The sequence below is a fragment of the Eptesicus fuscus genome, chromosome 1 (assembly GCF_027574615.1).
Source record: "Eptesicus fuscus isolate TK198812 chromosome 1, DD_ASM_mEF_20220401, whole genome shotgun sequence".
Taxonomy (NCBI): domain Eukaryota; kingdom Metazoa; phylum Chordata; class Mammalia; order Chiroptera; family Vespertilionidae; genus Eptesicus; species Eptesicus fuscus.
In genome coordinates, this window is record NC_072473.1 from 5,976,805 (window position 1) to 6,004,044 (window position 27,240).

Below are 27,240 nucleotides of genomic sequence, written 5' to 3' on the forward strand. Positions count from 1 at the left end.
TTCATTACTCCAAGGCAGCACATGAAGCCAGCTACATTTCTTTTCCCCAAGTGGTCTTTACAGTAGACAGGAAGGGAATACCCAGCATAAAACACTGGAGACAGGCTTTTCCATTTTGATGAGCATCCCATTTTAAACTAGCATTTGCTTAACCCCACCACATTATCAGATTTCTCCAGCCTCGATGTGTTCTAGTACATAAAACAATAGACCTGTGTGTGTTGTATCATTCACAATCTCCCTACTCCTCATCTCTATTATACAGTATAAGTAACAACATGCATGCCTGCTTCCCTGGCTAACAATGTGATATCTGGTCCATATTGCATAGAGATGTGTGTCCTGGAGGCTGTGCTGTCCAACATGGTAGCCACTAGCTCATGTGGCTATTTAAAATAAAATAATAAATTCAGTTCCACGAGCCACATTTCACATGCTCAGTAGCCACACATGCTAGTAGCTGCCCTATTGGACAGAGCAGATAGAGAACATTCTATCATTGCAGAACACTGCTTTGGAAGATAGAGTTTCATCTGTCACATATTTGATTTTCTATAACATGACCTGGGTTCTAACTGAGTTTTACTTTGGGTTCCATTAATTCATTATTTTTTGAAGACCTACTGGGTGCTAAGCACTGTGCTTGGCACTGGGGAAACAACTATGAAATCAGATGTCTTTTTTTTGCCTTCAAGGAGATCAGTCTAATAATGCTGAAGGCAGACATATAATGTTATTATAGTACAGCATGATAAGATACAGACTGCTGGAAAGCCAGTGGATGGTGGGTGGGAAAGAGGAGAGAGAAGGACAGGAAAGAATATAATTCATACTGGAGAGGGATTAGGAAAGGCTTTCTACAGAAAGACCTCGTATGCAGAATACAGTTGACATGGTGGCATTGACATATAATCTGATAAAAGGCTTATTCATTCCTGAATATTTTTGTTTTATATATGTATACTATATATTTAAATAAACCATATCCTTTCTCATCATTTGGAGTTAGGTTAGGTGTTATGGCATAGCACACTTGCTCTTTAACAATATAACTCATCCTTCGCAATCCAGCTGCCACTTCAAAGGTCTTTCATCTAGAGGGTTATAGCATTCTGCTTCTTTCAAAGGAAATATCACAGCTGTTCCCTGACTCAGAAAGACAATCGGGGTTAGAAGAACGATGCTGTTCAGTCCCAAATTCAACACTACATCAAGGTTAAAGTTTCCCTCCAATTTAAATCTCTCAAGGACTCCATATACCCCATGCTGTGGGTCTGGTTTTATAACAGCGGGGAAAATCAGGGACTCAAGGATTTGGAGGATCACATAAATGAATCAGTCTCTCTGCAGATGGTTTTATTTGCTCTTGCTCCTATAGAACAGAAGTCACCATATTGGTTGTCATTCCACATTCACAGATAAAACTCTTACGGATCTTGCTGGCCAATGTGAGTAGAAGCTTGTGGAATGCAACATGGGAAGAATTTATAGGAAATAATACAGCTGGATGCATAGCAGGTTCATCTGAAGACACAGCTCAGCCCTCACTCAAGAGAAACTCTTCCCATAACCTTGCTGTTATCATCACTTTGGTTATTGCAGTGTCTCAAAGGTCTTGTTTAATTGAAGCTGTCAGTTAAGCAGAGTAACAGATATGGGTGCAGATGACAGCATTAAAAAGGAGGGAGCAGCTGTCTATTCACTTGTTCCATTTCATTCAATTAGTGACCATTCAATGCTCACCAAGTGTCTTCAATGTCCCAAGCATTTTGCTGGGCACTGGGGACTCAATGGTAAACTAAGATAGTGTGGTCTACACTCTAATGGAGTTTATAGTCTACGGGGAAATGGACATTAACCATATGGTTTTAAACTCAGAAGTCCTAGGAGAGCAAACTGTGGGGACTCACTTAGGTTTCAGAGGGATGGCCATGGATGGCTTCCAGAGTTTAAATATGAAGGATGAATTTTTGCTACTTAGGCAACAGGAGAGCAGAATGGGTTAGGGAGGTTGTTTCAGGAACAGAAGAAACAAAAACTCTATGGTGGAAAAGAACAGGGCGCTTTCCTGGGCATAAAAGAAGCCAGAACACAGAGTACACAGAGGGTGGGGTAAAGAAGATAGGAGGGATCTATTTCTGATAGATCACTTAGGGTCTTAGGCACCTTAAGGATTCTGGACTTATCCTCAGAATCATTTGAAGCCATTGAGCACTTGTAACCACAGGGAACAGACTGGGGTTGCAAAAGATCACTGAGGCTGATGTGATGGGAACAAAGTGGAAGTGGAGATGAGTTGGAACCCAGTATAAAGGTTCACACAAAAGATGACAGGAGCTTGGACCAGGGCAAATGTGGTGGCAGTGGAGGAAATTAATGGGTCTGAGAGATTATTAAGATGTCAAATGGGCACAACTTGGTGTGGATTTGACCATGGGGTTGGGAATGGGTTGGTGAGCACCAAAGATGACTCCTAAATGTCTGGCATGTATAACCGGATGGATACTGTATTGTACTCCTAGCTAGGTTGGCCAGAAGAGGGCTAGGCTTTGAGGACAAAGATGTTGAGTTTCCTTTTAGTCGTGTTGAGTTTGAGGTGACTGGAAGTCATCTTAAGGGAGGATTTCTCGTAGGCAATTGGATACGTAGGTCTATAGCTCAGAAGAACTAAGGATGGATGCCATCAGCTTCTACTGGACAGCAAAGAAAACTTTCAGACATCAACAAAACATATGAGTGGACCATTTATCAGTTGAAAGTGCTTTACTAGTAGACCCTTTGTTTTTTCAAAGTGTGGTCCTTGGACCAGCAGTATCAGCTTCAGCAGGGAGCTTGGGAGAAATGGAGAATCTCAGGCCTCACTCCAGACCAGCTGGATCAGAACCTTCATTTTAACAAGCCTCTGCCTCGGGAGACTTGTGTGCACAAGAAAGTTTGAGAAGCCCATTTATAGTCAACAGTCCCATTTTCCCAGTCTCAGGAGTGGTGTCCTGAGCACGTTTGAAGTGACTGTGTTGTGTTCAACCATGTTTGGTGTTTTCCCCTTAAGAGGTGGCCCACTAAACTTGGCCAAAACTCTAGCAAATCAAACAAGTTCCAAGGGCTTCAATGAAGAAAACAAAATGTTTCAAGTTGTTCAGCTGTCTTGAAAAGAGTGCAACTAGAGTGCTTTTTCTGAGCCAAGTAAGTCCTCTTAACCTCAGAATTTCTGACAAAGATGCTTTAGAGCCACACCATAGATGAGGTCTGAGAAAACAGATTTATTCCCTCACCCTATCCTGCCATGGGGCTGAGAGTGCCCACACAGACAAAGGAACTGGATCTGTGATTCAGGCTGTCCCCACTGTGAGAAGTCACAGGCAAGACTGGTGTTTTGAAATGTGGAGGTGGTGCCAAGCATCAGCAGAGCACCACACTGTTCAAGTTCATGCTAGCTAAGGAAGGTCAATGCTTTTCTTGGATACTCCATAAATCCACACTCAAGTTTTCCCAAGCTTCAAACCAGCAAGGACAACATTGGTTAACGTGAACCAGAAAAGGCAAGGAAAGCATTTTTTTCATGACTATGATCTACTCAAGTAAAAATATTATATCTACTCAAATAAAAATTAATACCAGGCCTTCAAGCACATTTTGCTACTAATTCTCAATGCCTCTCACCAAAGCCCCAGAATCTCTTAGGTTAATAATGCTGTAAGGCTTCACTTAGCTGGTTTTGGTGGCTAAAGAGAATTTTGAATTTTCGGTTTTGATTTACACAAAAAGTCCAGTGTGCGTTAGCCTAAGAGTTTAAATATAAACCACATAGTAGGGAGAAAGAAATCCACATCAATGCCTCTAACTCTCAGTGGCCAGTTTGTCTCCAGTATCTCTAGAACCTTTTGTGCAGAACAACAGAATAAAACACGTTTTGTCCTCGGGCTTGCGGATGGCCGTTGCCATGGCTGTGGGTTCATGACAGCCCAGTGATTTGCCCCGAGTTGCCTGCAATCCTGGCTGCAGATTTAGTGCTGGCTCAGAAGGAGGGCCAGCGGGAACAGGGCTCACATTCTTCCCCAGGGAATGAATGTCACACTCACACACACACCATGCTCTAAGCACGGCCTTCCTTGCTACTTTACTGATTCCTAATGAGCCACGACATTAAAAAGAAAAGTAGCAGTAGCCAAGGTTTGCAACTTTCAAACAAACAGCATCAGGAAAATGGAAGCGGTGAGAATCCTACTTAATAGAAGCAAAAGTGAATGTCAGCAGTGGTTCTCAACAGGGCGTGACCGTGCCCCCAGGGGACATTCTATAATGTCTGGAGATATTTTGGGTCCCCACAATTGGGGGAGAGGGGTTCCAGTGACTAAAGGCCTGGGATGCTGCCAAACTTACAATGCACAGGACAGCTCCCCAAGTATCTGATCCCAAATGTCACTCAACTAGTGCTGAGTTGGGGAAATCCCTGAGACGGCATGAACAAAAATCTATGAGTTTAGATCCGTGGTTTTCAACTGGGGACGATTTTGGCTCCCCAGGACATTGGGCAGTGTGTAAGAAGACATTTTCGGTCATCACAACTATGAGGGCACTGCTGGCATCTAGTGGGTAGAGGCCAGGGAAGCTGCTAAACATCCTACAGTGCATAGGACAATCCCTTTCCCCCAACAAAGAATGATGCAAAATGTTAGTAGTGCCACAGGTGAGAAACCCCGCTCTAGGGTTATAGTGCACAATCTTGGTCTGAGACACCTACAATTTTTTTAAGGAAGAGCTTAAGTCCTGGCTAGGGTGGCTCAGTTGGCTGGCACATCCTCTCATGCACCAAAAGGTTGCGGGTTTGATCCCAATTGGGACTCGTGTGGGAGGCAACTGATTGATGTTTTTCACTCACATCATTGTTTCTCTCCCCACTCCCTCCTTTCTTTCCGCCATAAAAAAATCAATGAATGTCTTCAGGTGAGGATAAAAAAATAATAATGACAAAAATTTTTAAAAAGAGCCTAATAAACTTTACTGGCTTAAAAAAATATCATAGAGCAGAGGCTTTCAAGTTTTGCTACATAGTACAATTATCTGGAGACCATTTGAAAGACCTGATGCCCACACTTCACCCCAGACCAAATAAATCAGAATTTCAGGGGGTGGGACTCAGCAATGAGATGTTTTGTGATTTTAAAAACAAAGCTTCCCATGTGATTTTTAATGAGCACCCAGGTTGGAGAACAAGTATTACAGAGCCATTCAATTTTGGAGAATTTGCATCTGCCATAGGGAAAGTACCAGATTCCCAATACTTACAAGGCTTCTTGATAAAACTGGTGGTAATATTAACAAATGTGACTTTTTTGATATAACGAAAGATCTACACAGCTCAGAGAACCAATGTTTTTCAAATGACCAATGTGTGATATGAAATCATTCTTGAAAACAGAGCTAAGGTAGTGCAACAGATTTTAACAGAACACAGTATAAAAAGTGGAGATTTGCAAAAATGTAAAACAGTACTTACTATTCTTCTCACTGAAGTTTTATTTAGTTTTAGAAAATAGTTACCTTTCCTAAATATTATTTAACATGTAATGGATTTATTATTGGTTTATTATTATAAGTTCATTATTTCACAGTTAATTTTTCATTTATAATTTCTAATACAGAAAATATTTATAGATATTACCCACATGAGCAAAAGTTTTTGGGGTCTTCAATTACTTTTAAGTGTGTAAAGGGACCTGTTTTTTAATAATATAAAGGGAATTGCTTTTCAGCAGATCCTTTTAAAAAGCTTGTCCTAAAAGCTATTAATTAAAATCTTAAAATAGATTTACTTCTAACATTTGCAATATGTCATGAGCAGTAGATGATAAGCAATTACATTAAAGTAAAGGTATATTCACATGGTGAGAATGAACAAATTCAAGAAACAGACACTTCCTGGCCTCTTCCTTTGCCTTTGTGGAAACTGGCTTTGGCTTTCCTAAACACTGTGTGTGTCTTAGCCTAGTGAAGTGGGGGAGCAAAGAATCAGGGAAACCAATGGTGAGGAGGAGAAGCTAGCTCTAAGTTCAGGTATCACAGATTTTAAGAAAGATCTGTAGAGTATTCAAGAAATATAAGAACTGTCTGCATCATGAAGCTTTGGTAGCACTCAACCTCCTTGACCAGCTGGGAGACAGCATCTATGTTTTTCTGGATTCCACTGAATTCAATGAGTGTCGAAGTGGTGCTATATGCCAGGCACTGTTTTGCTCGCCCAGCATCGACACTGGAGTGGGATGAGGGACAGAAACACAAAAGGAATCATTAAAGCAGAATAAAGAGAGAGATGACTCAGGGACATGGGGAGTGAGGTAGGGACAGATTTCCTGGGTCTAGTATGAGAGCTAAGGAAAGGGTGTATGGTGGCAGCAGTGTGGACAGGCCTTGAAGAACAGAAAGATCCCATGGTTAGGACAGATGGAAAAGTATATGTGAAGGAGAGCAGGGCCGACCTAGTGACGGATGCATGGGGGGGGGGGAGTTCAGGGTATGGCCAAGTTTATAAAGGATGCCAGGGGAGTGTCATGGTAGGAACCAGAAAGGCAGGTGGGGCTCTCCTGTGGCAGGGGCCTCCAAGCCAGCTTGCGCCCTTGCAGGCTTCATTTTGCCAGCAGTGAGGAGAGAGAGAAGGTTTGTGAGCAGGAGAGTTGACATGATCCAAGGTATGCTTTTAAGAGGTTAATCTGGGACTGGGGTGTAGGCTGGATTAGAGTGGGTGCAAACGAAACTCTACCACTGTAGGTGGTAGCAGAATGGGTCTTTCTGAGTTTTTTTTTTTCCAAAGCATACAGGGCGTGTTCAATGGAGGCAGGAAGGATGAAAATCAGACAAAGCTCGGAGCTACTAAGCACTCAACGTCGCACAACATTTTATGGGAATGGTTTGGCAAGAAGCAGTGAGAGAATTTATGTGAACAAGTCTTCATAAGGGTCATTCCAGAAAACATAAACTAATCCAGAGAGACTGAAAGCAAATCAGTGGTTGCTTGGGGAGGGTAGGTGAGAGGAGGGCTTACAGAGGGAATCAGGGAAACTCTGGGATTCATGAATACGTCACCATCTTGCTTGGGCACATACATATGTCAAAACTTATCAACTAGGCCATTTTAAATATATGCAGTGTCAATCATACTTCAAAAAAGTTAGAAAAAAAGCTACTTTTTAAGTTTGGCTTTTACAAAAGACACTAGTAATTTTAAAAAGCTGTGAATCCCTTTTGGAAACTAAGGATTGGCTGCAGAAGGTAGGATCCACATTAACCTGGGTGGGATGGGGTGACGTGGATATGGATTCTGCAGCACCCCACTCAGTGACAGGTAAGAGAAGGGGCTACTGTCACTGAGGAGAGAAGACAGTGCTCTATGGCACAAAGGATGCATTTCCAGGCACCCTTCTGAGACATCCCCAATGATCCCGCTTCCTGAGATTCACACCTTGATGTCATTCCTCGAGTGTGGGCTGGACCTAGTGATTTGATTCTAGCATTCTCTTTCTTGTTGGCATACTCTCTTACCCACTCACCTGATCTCTCTGATGAAGCCAGTTGCCATGTCATGAGGGAGCTGTGGGAAAGCTCACATGGCAAAGTATCAAGGGAGGTCTTGGGCCAGGAGCTAATGAGGAACTGAGACCTCAGTACAACAGACTGTGAGGAAATGAGCCCTGCCAACGACCGCAGGAGTGAGCTGGGAAGTGGATGAGTCCCTGGTTGGGCTTTCAGATGAGACCCAGAGACATATAATCTGAGCCCAGATTCCCACCTACAGAAACTGAGATAATATATGTTGTTGTGACTAGTCACCAAGTTTAAGATTAATTTGTTAAATGACAATGGATTACTAAGACACTGGTGTTTGCCTACAGCTCTACAATACAATAGTTTTGCATTCTTTTTAGACACACAAAGATGCAATGATCATATAAAAACATCAAGAGGAGTTTCCTTCAGATCCAATAGCACCAACCCCAGCTGGCATGGCTCAGTGGTTGAGCATCCACCTATGAACTAGGAGGTCATGGTTCAATTGTCAATCAGGGCACATGCCTGGGTTTCGGGCTTAATCCCCAGTAGGGGGCGTGCAGGAGGCAGCTGATCAATGATTCTCTCTCATCATTGATGTTTTTTCTCTCTCTCTCTCTTCCTCTCTGAAATAAATAAAAATCTATTTAAAAAAAACCAACAGCACCATCTGCTAAGGATGTGGTGATTTGGCTTTGGATATCTTGATAGTAACTATGTATACAAGTTGCCTGTGAATTTCAAGTTTCTGTTCTTCAGAAAAGTATTTTGAACTGAACCAAGGTTATGATCCTCTATGTGGTGGTCAGACTTTAGTGTGCATCTGAATCGCCCGGGGAACTTTTTAAAAAGCAATTCCTGGGGCCCACCTCAAAGATGGTGGGTGGGGCCTGGGAATCTGAATGTTTAACCAGCATCCTTGGGTATTCTGATTCAGAGCATTAGAAGCCCATATTTTGAAAAATCACTTAACGAAATGACCCCCAATATTAAAGTTAATAAAATAGAAATCACCTTTTACATATCACAGAAAATAAAACTTGATAAAGTACACTGAATTGAGCAATAGATGAAAACAGCTCCATTACATCCATTAAAGGCACATCATAGGATTATATTAAAGAACATGATGAGGGACATTTAAGAATTTCTCCCAAGCTCCCATGCACTACTTTCTCCTCACCCTCTCTTTGTCACAAGGAAACAAACCATTCCCACTTTCACTGCTCTTCCCCACTCTCCTTCACCAAGATTTTAAACAAAGGAATAAGACAGTGGTCGGCAAACCGCGGCTCGCGAGCCACATGTGGCTCTTTGGCCCCTTGAGTGGGGCTCTTCAACAAAATACCACGTGTGGGCGTGCACATACAGTGCGATTGAAACTTCGTGGCCCATGCGCAGAAGTCAGTTTTTGGCCTGGGCGAGTCTATTTTGAAGAAGTGGCGTTAGAACACTCAAGGGGCCAAAGAGCCTCATGTGGCTCACGAGCCGCAGTTTGCCGACCACTGGAATAAGAGGAGGCATGCTTTCAGACAAGTAGACAAGAGAATCAAAGGTCACTATCTTTCAAACTAACCAGGACTCAGTGCATTAATGACGGCGATTCTTATGCATGCCTCTCCACAAGCAGAGAGGGAAAGCAGAATGAATACCTTAAGCAATTCTGTCTTTTCCAACGCTAAAGAGAGGTCTAGATCTCGAGGGTAAATTCACTTCAGTTCCTTTCTGTCTTCTCTCTTCTTGCTCTGGACCTTCATCTAAATTAGTGCGTCTCAAACTGTAATGTTGATAGGAACCATCTGGAAATCCTGTTAAAATGCAGATTCTGATTCTGCAGGATTGGGGCAGGGCCTGAGAGTCTGCCTTTGTAATAAGATTCCAGGTGATGCAAATTCTGCTGGTCCAAAGACCACACTTGGAACAGAGGATCTAAATTCTCTGATGCTATACTCTGAAGCCTGTGTAACACAATCTACAGTAGCTTGAAGTATTCCCCACAGGTGTGCATTAACTATTCCTTTTTATTTTTATTTTTTATTTTACCAATGCTACCATCTCAGATGGCCATCTCAGGCCTGGGCCCCTAAGGCAGCATCGCACAGCATTGCCTATGTGGCCATCCAACCTTTGATTCCCCATAGGCCTAGAGAAGATGTATTACCTGGGTAAAGAAGTTAAAAAAATAAAAAAATAAGAAAAAAGCAACAGATGGTGAAGGATTAACTATCCAAATCCTAAAAATATAATTCTACTGGGAAGTTACACCAAAAAAAACAACACACACACATGAAAAGATCAAGGCAAAGGAAACCGGAGCTACTGGACTTTTCCAATGGGGAATAAGGAAGTTGGGGGGTTGGGGGTAGGTGGTCTTGACTATAATAACTGCACAGGTGGGAGAGGCATTTTCCTTTGGCAAAGATCTTCTGGTCAGCTTGTATCAAAACCTCTTCTTCCCCTCCCCCACTAGAAAGAAACAGAACTCTGAAAAAAAACAAAAAAGACACAAGAGCCATATGGAATTCTCTCTATTTTTTCTCTCAGACCATCTGGTTTGGAATCTAAGTACAGAATGGCAACTGCATTGATTTAGAAGCCAACAAAATCTCCAAGCAACTGGGAAGGCAAAGACATGGCTGGATTCAGTCCCCTCACTCCGGAGCCTGCACTGTATTCTTTTTTAATTCTTGTTGTTGTTGTTAATCCTCCTCACCCGAGGATATTTTCCCATTGATTTTAAGGGAGAGTGGAAGAGAGAGGGAAAGACAGAGAGAAACATGATGTGAGAGAGACACATTGATTGGTTGCCTCCTGTACCAGCCCCATCCAGGGCACAGGTCGGGGAGGAGCCTGCAACCAAGGTACATGCCCTGGACTGGAATCAAACTTGGGACCCTTTGGTCTGCAGGCCAACGCTCTATCCACTGAGCCAAACCGGCTAGGGCTGCACTGTATTCTTTATACTCTCTCTCCTACATGCAAGGCCTCTGAGGCTGGCTTCAGACACAAATGATCCTGATTTCAGTCACTGCACAGACAAAGTTAAAACTACATGTGGGTAGAGATCATTTCAGGATCTCAGAAGATGATTCTATAAATCAAATTCAGTGATTTTATTTCTCCCCTGCAGACAAGAACCTGCTTGCTCATGTAATTCTCACATGAAATATCACCACCAACCCGATACTGAGTTCTACAGTTTCTCAGCATACCATTCCAGAAGTCTAAAATCTCTAAAACCAAGGATTATTTATTTCTTTATTGGTATAGTTCATCTGGCAACAAAACCTATTCTGATCTAAACTTATTTGAAGGCAAAACCCAATGTGACTGGACCAGAGGCTGTTTACGGCTTCCTGTATGCGACGTAGGCTCTTTACAAAGATTAATGTGTTCGATTAGTGGGAGCACCCAGACCTCGCTGGTGATGTCATGCCGCATGAGGTGTATGTGCCGTGTTACTTTTCAAAAACCCAAACCCTTCTGAATTCTGGATTAAGTCTGGCCCCAAAGGTTTCAGAAAAGAAATCGGAGCCTTGTGTTTTTCTCCTCAGTGGCCACTGCTGCTTAGAATGTCCGTGTTCTGGTGTTTGGTTGTAGGATTGAAAGCATGTATTTTTCCAATGTTCTTACAGGAAACTGTTCAACCAGTGGACAAAACTTGTCAAGAGCAATTGCTAGAGGGCTTTCCTCTAATAAGATATTGATGTTTACTCTTTACCACACAATCCAAGGAAGATATTTTTTATTTTTCTTTTTCTTGATTTCCAACTAGCCTGGTGTCTTCCAACACATTCTTAAAATGAAGAACCTTCTGATAACTTAGAAACCTTCTTGTTATGTTAACTAATACCCTTCTCTCTCACTCTATGCTATTGAACTGTGCACATTTAATGGTGCTTTGGGGGAGTGGTGGTTAAAACAGCTTTAATGAAATATAGCTTACATATAAAATTCACCGGTTTTAAATGTACAATTCAATGGTTTTGAGTAAATTTACAGTTATTTAACCATCACCACAATCTAATTTTAAAGCATTTCCATCACTCTAAAAAGTATCCCTTGTACACCAACCCTTAGTAGTCACTCCCCATCACTCTTCCCTCAGCCTGTGGCAAACACTTTGTCTCTATGGATTTGTCAATTCTAGAAATGTCATATAAATGGAATCACACAATATTTTGTTTCTTGAGACTGACTTCTTTTACTCAGCAAAATGATTTTTGAGATTCATCCATGTTGCAGTATTTGTCAGTAATTCATTCCTTTTAATTGCTGAAGAGTATTCTTTAATTGCATGGACATATCATGTCTAATGGTAATTTTTTAAAAAATGAAGATCCCAGAACACTCCATTCTTTAAAGGATCTATGAGAACAAATGTGTGATATCCCTTCTTGCTCACCTTTTCTAACCAGCACTGCTCAGGTATACACAGAGCTGGCATCTAACAGCCCCATGTCAAATGAAGGAATCCATAATCCCAAATGTAGAGCTACTAGTAAATCCCAAGTCAGATTTCATGTTAATTAACCTGAAGCTACAATTTAGGTTTTAAAATAAAAATAAAAAGTTTTATTAAAATAATTGCAGGTGTTGTGACTTTGTAATTCAATAGGTGTGTTACATAGTATCTCAGGTATTTCTGAGGTATTCCTGATTTTGTGGGTTTATGCAAAATTATAGCAAAGCTTCAAACCTATTGTGTTTAGTTGACCCACCACCATCCCTTTCTAGTCACATTTTAAGTAACTTGAAATCACTGAATTTTAGCTAACTGAGCTGAGTATTAAGATGCGAGCAGACTTTGGGAATGTGGTGGGTGGATGTTCATATTACTCAGCATTCTCCCCCTTTTCAATCCCCTACACATTTCACATTTCATCCAGGCCTGGTGCCTAGCGGTTCTGAGGGACCAGTGTTCCTCATGAGCAAGGAAACCAGAAACTGGACCTACCTGATGGGATCTGGTACAGTTATCCCATCACCATTCCATGAGCTTTGACTTTCCCATCTCAAAGGCAATGGCTAACGTTAAATCAAAGTGGTACACAACAGTGGGGCCAGGAATAAATTTGTGGATACTCACAGTACTCTTGGAGTCAAGGCTCCTTGAGTGTCCTGGCCTAGTTTTTGGTCCTAAGGTGGACATGGGTGACACCCCCCCCGCCCCCAATTATCAGTTCAGACATTGGAAATTTTGTGGTTAGCCCTAAGGTGTAGCTCATTGTATACTACTCACTTTGAGAAGAAGAGGTGAGTGTGAGGAAAGGGGGAGGAGGGAGAAGAAAGAGGCGAAAGATGGAGTGGAATGGAGAGAAGAAGAGAAAAAGAAAGATGATCAAAAATTTTAAAGGGTCAATTCCACCCATGCCCCTGTGAACAAATGAATGCATCAAGCAAAACATAAAATATCACCAATTTGAAAGAACCATTACAAATAATATTAACGATAACAGTTGACTTGCTATTAGAATTCACCCCAAGGCTGTATTTACCTGGACTGCTCAAGGGGCTAGCCCTGTCCCCCAGGGTTGGCACGGGACGGTACTGGTGGTTCTTTGAGCCTGGGTACATCCAGTGGTACCTGCCAATTTCCATTTCAGCTCTGCTGTTCACTGCCAATTTCAGGTGGCAAAGAGTCAGTGTCTCTATCTCCAGCAAAGATTCTATATCAGCATTTTTAGTAATTCTTTTACCATATAGTTCAAGGAAAGGAGGAGTTTAAAAATATGCGATTGGAATGCAATCTTTCAATACCATCTTATCAACTCAGCATGATAAATTGTGAATGTTGGAATCGGCTCCTCTGTTTTTAAATTTAAGTTTACAAAAATCATCAAAATTGTCTTTTCTTTCCTTATTTAATCCATTTCCCCCACCGTACACCTTAGAATACTCATTTTGAGCAGACACTATTTATAGCAAAAATCTGGCTTCTCACAATAATATTTTTCTCTCTGTTTATTTCTCTTCCAGGCCTACAGACTATCATAATTATTGCAGCTGCACAAGCAGAGGTGACTACAGGCTCACTTTCCATAATGGTACCCAGTCCCAGCCTTGAAAATCTGGCAAAGAACCCCATGCTCTGCTGAATCTTGGATAAAACTCCAGTCCTCCTACTGACATCTGCAACATTCTCTGTCACCTCATCTTAAACTCAGTACTTCAGAGCCTAGAATGTTCTGGATTAAACCCTGATTCAATGATCTCCCAGTGTTTTATAGACCAAGGGCTGCTGAGTGTGGATTACTGTTTACTCACACACACGGTTACAATTGGTCTCCTGGAGACTCAGGTCCCTATTTGGTAATATAACTATAATTCCTACTTCTTAGGATTGGAGAGAAAAACATTTACTAATTTGCCTGACACAGAGTAGGCTGCTGGTAACTATTAGTTAAATTACAATCTTGAAATCCCTAAGAAAACATAAGGTCAGTATGCCAGTTTATGTTTGAGAATCCCATAAAACCCAATAAGGGGTTATGTCCTCTGGAGTGCCACAAATATTCCAGGATAAAAAAAAATAATTCTAGCATTGACACAGATAATTATTCCATCAGAAGATCAGGCTATAATGCCCCATTTGGCACCTAAGAACCAAGGAAACAACTACATTGCGAGGCAACACAGCAAATGCCCTGATCAGGTGCCCTTCAAACCTCACAAAGACTTTATAAAATCCCAACTCCACTCCCTATGATCTCTGAAAACTCTCAGGGATTTCCGATTGCGAGTGGACACATACTTTTCTAGGTGATGTTTTAGAGAAAGCCTTTTTTTTTTTTTTTTTTGCTTCAAGATAAAGCAAAATGTCTTCTAAAGACTTTTAAAGACATTGAAAAGAAAGATGCTAGGACAACCAGAACTGCACATTGAAAGTGTATGGCTGTTTTTGTTGTTTACGATGGTGCCAGCTGTGTAAGTTATGGGGTGCTTATGGTGCGCTGGTCACCATGCAAAGCATATTGCAGCCAGTACCTCATCTGTCACAAGCACCCAATGAAACAGGTACTGTTATTCTTCTATCTTTACAAATGAAGAAACCAAGGGTAATGAGAAGGCAAGTCACTTGCCCACAACCGCACAGCAAGGGTGGAGGAGCCCAGGTATCAACCTGGGCATTTTTACTCCATTTTCTACTCTTTTGCTGAAGCAGTGGTTAGCTTAACAAGAGTTTTTCTCAAGTCCCTCTGCAGGTGAGCTATGTTTCTGTGCCTCCTAAAGAAATGTTTCAGGTCTCAAGCTTCTGATGTTATGTCAGGGTTCTTAAATCTTCTTAACTCTCAGCCTTCCTGGATTTAGATTTTTGCTTTACTATTCACAAGATTCTCTCTTAGACATGGGTTGTGCTATATTTTCTGAAAGCAAAATGATTCAGTGGGGCCCTAGCTGGTTTGGCTCAGTGGATAGAGCGTCGGCCTGTGGACTGAAAGGTCCCAGGTTCGATTCCGGTCAAAGGCATGTGCCTTGGTTGCAGGCACATCCCCAGTAGGGGGTGTGCAGGAGGCAGCTGATCGATGTTTCTCTCTCATTGATGTTTCTAACTCTATCCCTCTCCCTTCCTCTCTGTGAAAAAATCAATAAAATATATTTTTAAAAAGTGATTCAGTGGGGCTGGTGGAAGAAACCAGAAGAAGGTCCAGTTGCCTCATGCTATGCCCTGATTTCCTCTTGGTAAAGTGGCTGTAAGCTGTCCATATTGACCTCAAGCAAGAGGATTCCATGTAGCTCTAACACATTTGATCTGAGAAATTTCATCCTCCTTTAAAAACATTTCTCTCTCTACGTCCAAATACACAGTAGGTGCCCCCAAAAGTGTGCTGAATAAATATTTGGTTGAATGTAAAGGAGCTACCTGAGACCCTGTGGACCAAGAAGTGACCTCACCCAGGCCAGACCATGCAATTCAGGGACTCTCTGCATGGGATACATCTATTCTCTGTCCTCCTCTCCTCACAGGGTGGGGAAGTCTCCAGACATTTGGGCAATCAGGCACAGTCTGCCAGGAAATGACAATGAACAACATGGACTGCCCTACACTAATGTGTTTTCTGGGAACAACATGGCAGCCATGCCTGAGATGCTTAATTTAGCATAAAAATACTACTACTCCAGCAGATATGGGGGTGTGAGCGGAAAGTGGATGGAGGTTTTCCATTATCTCTGGGAAGGCCTTTTTATGATAGTGAATCTTAAGATATGAAAGAAAAGAAAATCATGTCTATTTCATGTGTTTGAGCCAAACTTAAAGACATTAAATATAAAATTATTTATAAAATTTCAAAGAACCCCACATACATTTTGCTTAAAAGGATAGGGTTCCAACACTCAGAAGGGAGTCACATGATTGTAAAGGAAAAGCCCCAGCTTGAATGGTATATTAATATGTTAATTCTGGGCAACTGGCAAGAAATGAGAAAATATGTACACCCAGGATCCTGCCTTATAGAGAGAAGACTGCAAATGTTCCCCTAAGAGAGTAGAAGAGAGAGATGGGGAGGAGACGGATCTATATTCTTGAAGAAGCACAAAAGGCTGTGACATCTGAGATACTATTTATGGTTGGGGCTTAGGTGAGTGGTGGTGATTGATGGCCATAGACACTACTGTACTTGGTCATCACCAAAGGTGGTACGAAACAAACAATGGGAAATTGAGGGAAGTATAACAAAATGATGCCTTGTATACTTTTTAAAATTTACTTAATGTGACTTAGTGACAAGGCTGAATAACTGCTGCAGACTGCTAAACTTTCTAGCATCTAGGAAATTACCACAGCAAGCAACTGAGTGACAAAGACTGAGCTTCCTAAAAAGACTACATTCACTGAGCAAGGTCTTTGAAAGCTATATCTATCATACTTCATTTTTAGCTATTATTTAAAATATGAAAGGAAAGCCATAATCACACTACAGAATATAGCTGCGGTCATGAACAATGACCACCTGCTTTTGTAAATAAAGTCTTATTGGAACATGGCCACACCCATTTGTTTAGATACTATCTATGGCTACAATGGTAGACTTGAGTAGTTACAACAGAGACTTTGGGGCTCACAAAGCCTAAAATATTGACTCTCTGGTCCTTTATAGATGAGGTGTGCTGATCCTTGATTTGAATATAGCTAGTAAGGCTGGAATATATAAAAAAGTTAATGCAATTAATCAAATCAGCCTACAAAATAGGAAATTATTTTCTTTTGTTACATATTCTCTGAAGAGATATACCACTGGGATGGCTAAGGATCAAAATTATATCTGGCATTGTTGTCTGCTTTTTACTCTGCCACCGATCAGCAAAATTATGGTCAAACCCAAGATTAAACTACACATATTGGTCCCTAAAATGAGTTAGGGTCCTTCTACTCCTATGACATGAGCTAAGAGGTCAGAGGAAGGATAATGGTTCAAAGTAGAACATTATTAAATGAATAAATAATCAAATGAGTGAAGGAACAACCAGGTACATTTGTGAACTGGGACCGTAGCCTCCCTCTCTTCGAAGCCAGTGAGTGTCATCTTCTTCCTCTCTCCCATAGCCAAACTGTTCCTGGCCAACCATTTCATGTGGATGTACATTTGGTGCCAAGGAGAGAAAAGCAAGAGAGTGTCTTTAGAATAATCCAATTCATTACCAGTCCCAGAGAAGGGAAATTTATGTCATGAGGATAACTGGCTATTTCACATGCTCTTGGACCCATGAAGGCTAGTAAGTCATGTTGTTAAGATTATTTACTCTAAATTGACATCTACTTCCAAATAACAGAGAAATATAATTTTTAGGGTTACAGTTTGAATTCAAGATTTCCACTCAGTTTCAAGGTAGGCAAATCTAAATTTGCAGAATTGGGTCAGAATTCTTTGTCTAGTGAAATAGCAAGACCAAGCCTTGAAAAGTATGATAATGGCAACAATAATATAAAAGTGGGAGATGTACCAAATGGCTCATTGAGATCTCCACACTTAAGTTTTCTAAAAAAACAAGATGAAAGCAAGCTGTATCATACCTACCACATATGTCCAGCACCATCTGGCCGGCCACGCTTTTCTCTACAGCCTATCCCCCAGACACCCTCTCTTCAAATGTCCTCCTTGGAAGATTCTTATAAGGAAAAATTGCATCTAAAACATTCTCTATACAATATTCATAAAATCAAGTTAGAGAACATCAATAAAAATCTTAAAATGAAATAATTCATAGAATACCAGAAATAGTGTAACATGTTCAGTGTGTCACAATGGGTTTTAAACATGCAGGTCATATATTCTAGAGGAGGGATTTTCTTCCTAAACAAAAAAGAAGATAGGGTCCAAAAGTGTACACATTTTGCAAAATAAAAAAAAAATAAAAAAATAAAAAGGAAAGAAACAGAATTTAATTTTTTATCTATTTGATTAAAAGATTTAAATAGATGTGTTAAGTTTTTAATCAAGTCAATAATTTCAATTCATTTCTTATTGTGACTATGTCCTGTAATTTATTTTAAATTATACATTATTTCCAATTTACTACATTTTCTTTCTTATGTGGTTAGGAACTTAATTTGAAGCCTGGAATTCTGGAATTTATTTCAACAATGATTCATAGGAGCTTAACTAGCCTGACTATAATTGCTTTAGGAGCTCACAATTTCCTACATGTAATAAAAATAATTTTCATCACAGATACTTAAGATTTTTTTTTCACGCAATAGAGCAATTGATTCAATTGTTTTTCTACCCTGTGATTCAGTACTCCCAGCCATTCCAGATGCATTGGTTTCCACAAATGAATTGCCATCAAGTAATGCTCCACAGAAATAAATAGAAACCTAACTCTCCATTTTTTATTATTAAGTCTCATAATCTATTTCCTTTGATTCTCATTCATTTCCTTCACTTATTCCATTTCAGTGAATCTGCTTACTCAATGCTCACATTTGATTTAATTTGATGCTTCCGATTTGAAAACTGCCATTTGTAATAATTTGGCATGTCTTACATCTGAGAAAACCTGCTTGCTTTCCTTAAAGAATTCCTGAGTAACTACTAAATACTTATTGTGAATTTTGATGGTTCGGTAGTGTTCTCTGACAGAAGCTATGAGACTGCTCCCAAAACACATTTGCTTTCTCTTTTTAAAAGACTTGGTTTATTTTTGTTTAAAATAGGAACAACTTCATTTTGATGTAGTTTAAAGGAATAGCTCTCTTTGTCCTGCCAAAACTCCCAGGAAGTGACACCAACTAGAAAAACAGAGGTCTATTTATAAAGCTAAATTTAATTTATATTCTTAATAAACATCATAATAATTACCCAAAGCCATTAATTCAGAAGCTACTGGGTAATAGCCACTGGGCAATAAGACCCCAAATTAAGAGGCAGATATCGCCTCTAGTGCTATTAAAAAAAGAGGAAGGAACAGAGGGACAACATATATGTGCATAAAAACCTGTGGGAAGTGAGAAAATACACAGGATTAAATTTGGTAAATTAAATCCCTCGTTGAAAGTTTTGTGTGTTTTTTAAAGAACAGCTCCACCAGCTCAAGAATTATCTAATACATTCTCGAACCATGTCAAGTTTTTCAATGTTAATTTCAATGCAGCAAACATTTATTTGAGAAGTTGAAAATGAAATCTGAAGAAATGCTGGTGTGACAAACATGCACACGCGTGTGATGATCGTTTTGTGCCTGGAATGACAATGGCGAGCAAACGGGGGACACTACAAAGATGATACCTGTGTGAGTTTTGACTTGTGCAGTTATGAACTTGTCTAAATTAAGATTAGGAGAGAAGCCACCCTCCAGACCAACATTTGCTAGTATGGTAGGTGGGTCACGTAGTGAGCAATCGCAACTCCGGTGGCTGCAGTGAAAATACACTCCCTGGCCCATATTCTTACTGCAGCATGTCTATATATGTGATCCGAGCTTGTGTTAACATGGCATTTTTTAATTCCTTAACAAATAGCTAGCGTTTATCAATTTTGGTAAATTTTAAAGTTCCTCCAGGAATTCTCTTTGGCTTCTCATTTTATCTCTAAAAGCATAGCTAGTTGAGATTTCCTACACAGATAGTCAATGCATGTAGTGGCAGCCTGTGGATTTGGTATTAAATAATATTTAATTGACATAAAATAATAGTGGTCCACAAGCCTAAGTGGTGATGAGATACACAGTTGTGCGGTGAGGATTTCATATTGCTTCTATGCTCCTTGCCTGCTTTTGGAGAGAAAAACGAAAGGTATGTTTTTGCGGAGACCGAAATGGTTTTATCTGGCGGACACCCTATTAATAAGAAGTGTGTGCTAAACAGAGTCATCTGTTTTAGGAAAAACCTGCTATCAACTGGGATAGGCTTCCTCACAACAATGCTATATTACTTATTACATCCCCAAATTTCATCTCTGAACATCCTGGATATGAATCTTTCAACTGTCATCTCAGTTCCTCAGCTTCATAAATTCTCTTATTGCTATCTGCTCATTCATGTACATATAAAATCTGTACAAACAAGAAAGGGCAGGGTTGTTGGGGACTTCTGGCTGTTGTTTTTTTTTTTTTGGGGGGGGGGGGGTAGGTTTAATGCAAGTGTTGAAGTAAACTACCAATTTTAAAATTGAAGTGCTATTGCCACTGAATTATACTTAATGCCACTGAATTATACACTTAAAATGGCTCAAATGTCATTTTTATGTATGTATATTTTATCACACGTTGAAAAGAATTAATTTAAAACATGAAATTGCTCTATGGAGGATGCAATGTCATCCAAGTATTGCGCACAGAAGAAATCCCATGTAAGAACACGCAGCCTCAACCGTGGCGTGCTGTTAAGCCAAAGACATGGACCTGCCGTTCTTGTCATGTAAAATGGTTGACTATCAGCAATTTCACAGTTCGACCTACAGAGTCATAGTAAAGCCTCCATCCCGGAGCATTACTACTGCTCAGTGACTGTCAGCGGCCGGCAGGGCCGTGAGAAAGAACCTTCCTTTGCACGGTGGCTTTCCATGCTGGAGCCACTGCGGCTACAGAATCCGGTCCGGGCCAGAACTTTGGGGGAGGGAGACAAATCACCGCGCAGGGAGATGCTTGGACGAAGCAGCTGAGCTGATTCTATGGCTCTCCCAAACTTGCAATCAGTCATTATTTAGGGAAAGATTAATTTTAGCTTCTATTTTCTGCCACTTTCGTACCACAAAACACTTCTCTTCTCTCGCCCCCCGCCCTCCCCCCAGGAAACCCCACCATTCCATATGTCAAATTGTGATAAGATCTAAGATTCCCTTTCAGGAACAGGACCATTATCAATTTCCTCCCCAAAATCTCCAAGTCACAAATAACAGACCCCCCCCCACCCCCTGCCCCTTCCATCAGCACTAGGCAACAGAGCTGACATCCCCTCTCTCCAGCTTCAACTTAAACGGCTACTACATGTCAGAGCCAGGGCCCCATACATAGAAACAGCGATCATTATTCAATAAGAAAATGAGAGAATGTCCAAATCGTTACAGCACGAGTGGAACCAAAATGCATTGAAGATGCATGCCCCTCCAGCTCCTCTTCGGCATGAGCAGCAAACAATGCATCCCATGTCCCTGGGCCGTAACATGCAGAACACAGAACCTAAGTTAGGACATTCCGTTAATTAAAAAAGAGAGTTTCCCCCAATCCAGCTCAAGGTGCCCAGCGGCTGCCTCCCTTCTATGAAACACCACGTTCGCTGGGGGAGATCGGGAACGGGCGAATGGATTGCAGAAAAGGCTGCTCTATTCATTTAACATCCGGAAAAGAAAAACAAAACACCCGAAAGCAAGACCGTGCGGTAGGGATTGCTTCTGAGCTATTTTCCAAGAGACACAAACCGGGCTACCCGTTTTGAAGCACCCCCAGTGAGAAGCTCTAAACAGGCTATTGTCAACGCTGGGTACCTTTTCTCTCTTGGCTTTGTTCGGTAGTTTCCTCCGCTGCAGTTTCCATGGCTGGCTTCATACCATCCACCAAAAATGCTTTGCCCCCGCTCCCCCAACACACACTTTCCCCTCCTCTTCCTTTTCTCTGGACTCCCCTCCGTCTCTTATTTACACTCGCGTGATTGAGCGGCTCTGTTCTTCGCTACAGTGGATTACAGTCCCTTCCAAGATGCAGAAGTCTCCTCAGCGTCAGTTTCCCTCTGCCTACTGGTCCATAAAGACAGCTGCCAAGGAGCCGGCAGCCATACGTCACCGAGGATCCCAGTTATAAAACAGCTAGTCTGTGTCCGATTGTGCCTCCAATCTCAATGCGGCTCCGAGGAGGGGGAGGACCCGCTCCCCACAGGGCCCCTTCCTCCCTGCTCTCCTACCCGCCCGGAGCCCTTCTTTCTCCTTGCCAGCTGCGCCCAATGAATGCTAATTAATTCTCCCAGGAGAGAAGAGATTCGTGATTCCTGACATCAGAGGAGGGCATGTGGAGAAGAAAAGAACCCCCTCCTACCACGTGACTCAGCTGGCTGGCCATGAAGTATGTTCTCTCAGGGGGGTGCACGTCTTCCAGAAGCAAATTCCTTCTTTTCTGTGGGACCCCTATATGGGGCATCGCAATTGGTTTTATTTCATTTACCCCTGACCCTGGCAGAATATAGTCAAAGGTCTTGCCCAGGGTCTCTATTTTATTTGATTTCTTTCAAATTTGTCTTTCACACAATCTTCACGTAGATATATATAGCCACCAAAAGCACTTTTCCCCGCTCACCCATATATATGCATATATGAAAAGTACATAAGAGGGAAGATAACCCAAACATCATGGGCATAATAATAGCAGTGTGGCAATTTAGAATTACAAACTATTTCCTGGTCTGTAGCTAACATATATGATGGCAACAAAAACTGTAGCTCAGGCTCAATTAACATAGAGATACCTGTCCTTATTTTAAAATAATCATAATATGCTGTGAGTATATCTAGCTGACATTTTGGTGGCTTCTTGGAATGAAAATCAGAAGAGAGCGTTTCTCTTATTGCATGTGGTTATTTCTATATGGAGCTTTCTTCATTACAACCCCTGGCTCAAAGTGAAAAGGGTAGTTTCAAGAGCATTCTAAATGTTCAGCATAAAAGCTATTGTACCAATCATGATTTTGATTGCTGCTTTCACATGCCTCCTTGCATACCCATGTACCAGTGCACCAGCATTCTCCCATTCCCATCCGAGCATATAAGCCTTATTATCATGGTTGAGCCACGTTTCCAGGCATCACTGATTTTTGCAGTGTTTTAAGCATTTAGTTGACCCACTTAATTTAATGTTCCCTATCAAAAAAAGTTTATAGAAACTCAAGTCAAATACAGGGATGAATGCTGATAACCACATGACAAAGGGTTCTCTGACCAAGAACAGAGGCTGGTAGTTGGTTGGGGTGAGCACCCATCTTAAAAATAAACATAAAGACAAATTAGAGACCACTCTCTCCAAAAATATCTCTCCTAAATTGTAAGGGTTTCTTGACCAACACTTAAAAAATGTATAAGATCCTGAATCAAAATCCTTTAACAACCCGATCTTTTAATACATTAGATCTGGATAATCCCCAAAGCCTTCTGCATTCAATACCTAAGGACCCGTTAAACCCCAAAAGATTTTGAAAACCAGTGTAGCCTGTTCCAACATTTTCTTTTTATTTTACAACTCATTTTTCACTTTAACCATTGTTTTAGAAGACCACACCCACAAGCAGCTATTTCCCATACAATGTCTCATGGTGAGGGGATTGACAAGCATGGCAGTCTAAAATTTCAGACTTTCAAAAGAACATTCATTGTGTAAATGTACCACAGCTTTCTTATCCAGTGCTCTACTGATGGCCACCTGGGCTGCTTCCAAATTTTGGCTATTGTAAACAATGCTACATTGAACATAGGGGTGAACGCACAATAAAACACACAGATGATGTATTATAAAATTGTACACCTGAAACCTATGTAATTATGCTAGCCAATGCCACCCCAATAAATTCAATAAAAATTTTTAAGATGAAAAAATGAGAAGAGACAAATAAAAACAAACAAACAAATAAACCAGATTCATTTGTGATGAACTACCTCCATGGGAAAACCTGATGAGGATGATGTGTCCAAACAGGATGGTCTTAAACATTTTTGCAAAGACTACGTAGGTGCATTCAGACAGGGAGATGGTAATTGTTGCTCCGTGACAGGCTTATTCTCCCTCAGCAGTTCAAGCAAGAATTAAAACCAAAACAAAATGCAATTCAGCACAAAAGGGGACAATTGTGATTAGCTACATTATTGGTTTTTATCTTTAAAGTATCTAGCAAAATCATTCAATTATAGAACTGCAGAATAGAATAATTCTTTGGCTATGACTTAAGAATATTGTTTTAAAATGGTAAAAGCGGGAAGACAGATTATGGAAAACATTCCAAATTTAAGGGCAACTCTAGTTCTGTAGCACAGTTATGGAAATCAAACTCAGGGACAAAATGTTTACAAATTACCCAGTTGATACCTTTATCTACTTTCACCCTGAAAAACTCCATGTGTCATTTTTGTATCATTTAATGTACCAAGCACCTTTAAATGTATCAGTTTTACCTTATTCACAACTTCATAATTTTCTTTTCATTAGGCCAATAATGTATGACAATTCTAAAAGTTACCATTGTAACTTTATACACAGCCTCAAAAACCTCCCGGATATTTAAAGTAAATCATCTGAATCAGAAAAATAATAATAGCGACATTGTTATTAGCAATAAATAAGAGTAGATATTTATAACATTCCTTAGGTATGCACCCACTTGGGACCAGAGTAAATGGATACATAGAATGAGTAGGATGGGAAATGTCTCACAGAACTGAAAATAACTTATTGAGCCCCATACATTAAGGCAATCTGACTGAAGAATACTTCTAAAATCCAAAATAGGAATAACAAATATTAACATAAAATAGATGCATTACACTGAACCATACAAAACTGCTAATACTAAGAATAGTAGTTTCATACGGTTCAACTTATACACTGAGTGGCCAGGTTATTATGATCTCTGAATGCATAAATCATCTGGCCACTCAGTGTATATCCTATATAATAAAAGGCTAATATGCAAATTGTCCCCTCAACCAGGAGTTCGACCAGCAGGCAGGCCAGCCAACTGCCCATGTCCCCTCCCCCTGGCCAGGCTGGCCGGACCCCACCCATGCACAACTTCATGCACCGGGCCTCTAATATATATACACTGAGTGGCCAGATTATTATGCGTTCAGAGATCATAATAATCTGGCCACTCAGTGTATATTTGCACGTCTTCTGTAGAATACCAGCCAATAATTTAGTAAAGGTGCACAGAATAACCTTTCAAGTACTAATATCTACAATAATCACAGACATGCACAAGAGACAGAGCTTGTCTTCATGTAACACACAGACTAAAGAGACCCTCCTAAACCAGGGTGGTCCTACCTGGTACAAGCACTGTGGTATCACAACAAAGAAGATGAGAGAGTGAAGTTGGGAAAACCTTCTCAGAGTGGAATTAGCTGTTGCAGTTAGGTAGAAACCGAAGTAGGAAAAGGTAAAGAACAGTAGGAACGGGAAGAATAGGAAAAGGCATGGAAGGGCAAGGAAGAACAGGGTGGGTAAGAGTAGGGTAGAGTAAAGAAGGGATATGTAGGAAAGGGAAAAAAATGTTCCAGGAAAAACTGAAAAACCATACAAAAAGAAAAAAGTATTGTCAACATAACAAAAGACACCTTGTGCTCTCCATCACAGGAAATTACAAGGGTTTTAGTAGCTCTGTGCCAGAAATGTGATGAAGATTCTTAATATAAATCACATCATCACAATCTCTAAGTATTGTAAATTTGCTTTATGTATCTTATATGCCTGTGATCTAAATAATTTATGGAACTGTTAAACACAATAAGACCAAGGTCAGAGAATCCTGTGTATGCACTATGGACATCATCCTGGTTGGTTGACTAGTTCGTTCATTCATTCATCCATCCAACCATGATTCATTAAGCACTGAATGCATGTTGAAAATGAAGTCACTATTCTACATTATATGATTATGATTTTTCAGTCAACTAGGAAGTCATTGAATTGCACAATCATCTACTTACATTTCCTTATCATAGTCTCATAGCTATCAATATAGTTTGTCAAATGTCTACTCCTTCCAAATTTCTAGAATTTTAGGCTTCTTTTGGCTTCCAAATGATTCCTCAGTGGGGAGTCATTAATGATCAAGAAGGGATGTTTCCATATTCCTTCAAACTAATTCCTCTGAAATGTTCACATTTTACAGGACATTTTCCCTCAAAGTCCAGCCTCCTACTCAATACCCAGGGGCAGAGCCTCCTAGTGGTCCTACAGTTCCAGAGGACAGAGCCTCATTCATCTTTCCATTCACATCATTTATCATTCTTGGCATTGACTGCTTTCTTTCTGGATTTTTTCTTTCCTCCTGCTGATGGACATTCCCTCCTTTCCAATGAGCCAGCATGCCCTCCAGATTCCTTAAGCTCCTTCATCTCTCTCCTGAGTAAGGAGCTAAGCTTGCATTTGTGGAACACATCATGGTGACCACCTCCAACAAAGACAGGCAACTCAGAACCAGTGGGTTTCCCTGAGACCTATCCCTTCCACAGTGTTTCTGGGGCATAAAGGCATTCGAATGTCTTTGCATAATTCACATGCCTAGCATAACCCTTCCTCTTTGCCTCTCAAAGGAAATCAATACACAGAGTAACAACCCCAAAAGCAAAGACAATCTCACTTCACATTCTGATAGTGGGGAAGGGCATGTAGTAAGTAAGAATAGAGCCACAGTTGTCTAATAATCATTCACCTTACTAGCTATAGATGAGAAGTTTCCTTACAGACCCTGGGAAACTGGAAGATGAAACAAGGCTGTAAAAAGATACTAGTAAGATGCCTCGATGGGTCCATTACTCAGAAAATAAATATATTTTGAGAACAGACCGAGAAAAGAACACGCTTTGATTTCGTTGCTGTGTCCAGACCCTGACCCCCTTCGGGAGTTTTCTCAGGAAGGCTGACCATTCTCCGGAACCAGGAAGCTGTTTGTAACATCATAGAAGATTAGCCACCTTGTTATCGGACTTTGAGCTCCTGAAAGCCGGACTGCAGACCCTCCCTCCCCTTTCCATGTTACACTTGCAGCTCACAGCTGCACGTAGCTATCTTCTCCCTCGTGTGTACATAATCAGCCCATTGGTGAGCAGGGTCAGAGCAGAATTTCCAGGGTGACCAACTGCTCTCCCCATACTACCAGCATTATGAGAATAAATGCTCATATGTGATTCAACCTTGTCTCTGCTTAATTTGGCTCACGTAGTGACAGGCGGCCTCGGATCCATTGCGTTCAGTTTCAATTCTAGTGTGAAAATCCCTCACCAGCTTGAATGAACGAATTTTAAATAAATTGTGTTTTAAAAGAAATTATTAAGTGACTACATTCTCACATAATTCGAAATCAAAGATGTCTTCTAGCAGCAAATATCTGAAAATAACAATAATATTCAAAATATTAAGACCCATGCTATATTAAAAATGTTGCATAAATTAAGAAATACAGAAACTAGAGATATAGCATAGAGGCAGAAATTTAGAATGTGATTGTCTAGAATTGGGTCCTTTCCATAATTAGATTTTTCTGAAGTTTTATCAATTTGG

The 27,240-nt window shown here is 40.7% G+C and overlaps 1 protein-coding gene across 4 annotated transcripts in view; it reads right to left on the reverse strand.

Moving 5' to 3' along the window:
• Positions 1-21,879, reverse strand: part of GPM6B (glycoprotein M6B) — a 37,539-nt gene extending 15,660 nt beyond the window's left edge. For 2 of the 4 annotated variants that reach the window (XM_008154913.3, XM_008154914.3), the window contains exons 1-2: positions 21,468-21,879; positions 13,041-13,160 (exon numbers count right to left, since the gene is read on the reverse strand). In XM_008154913.3, coding sequence (XP_008153135.1) covers positions 13,041-13,160; positions 21,468-21,528 — 181 coding nt within the window. In that variant the 5' untranslated portion in view covers positions 21,529-21,879. The remainder of the gene's footprint in view (positions 1-13,040; positions 13,161-21,467) is intronic. The other 2 variants (XM_028130278.2, XM_008154917.3) reach the window with 1 other exon arrangement.
• Positions 21,880-27,240: the final 5,361 nt, after the last annotated feature.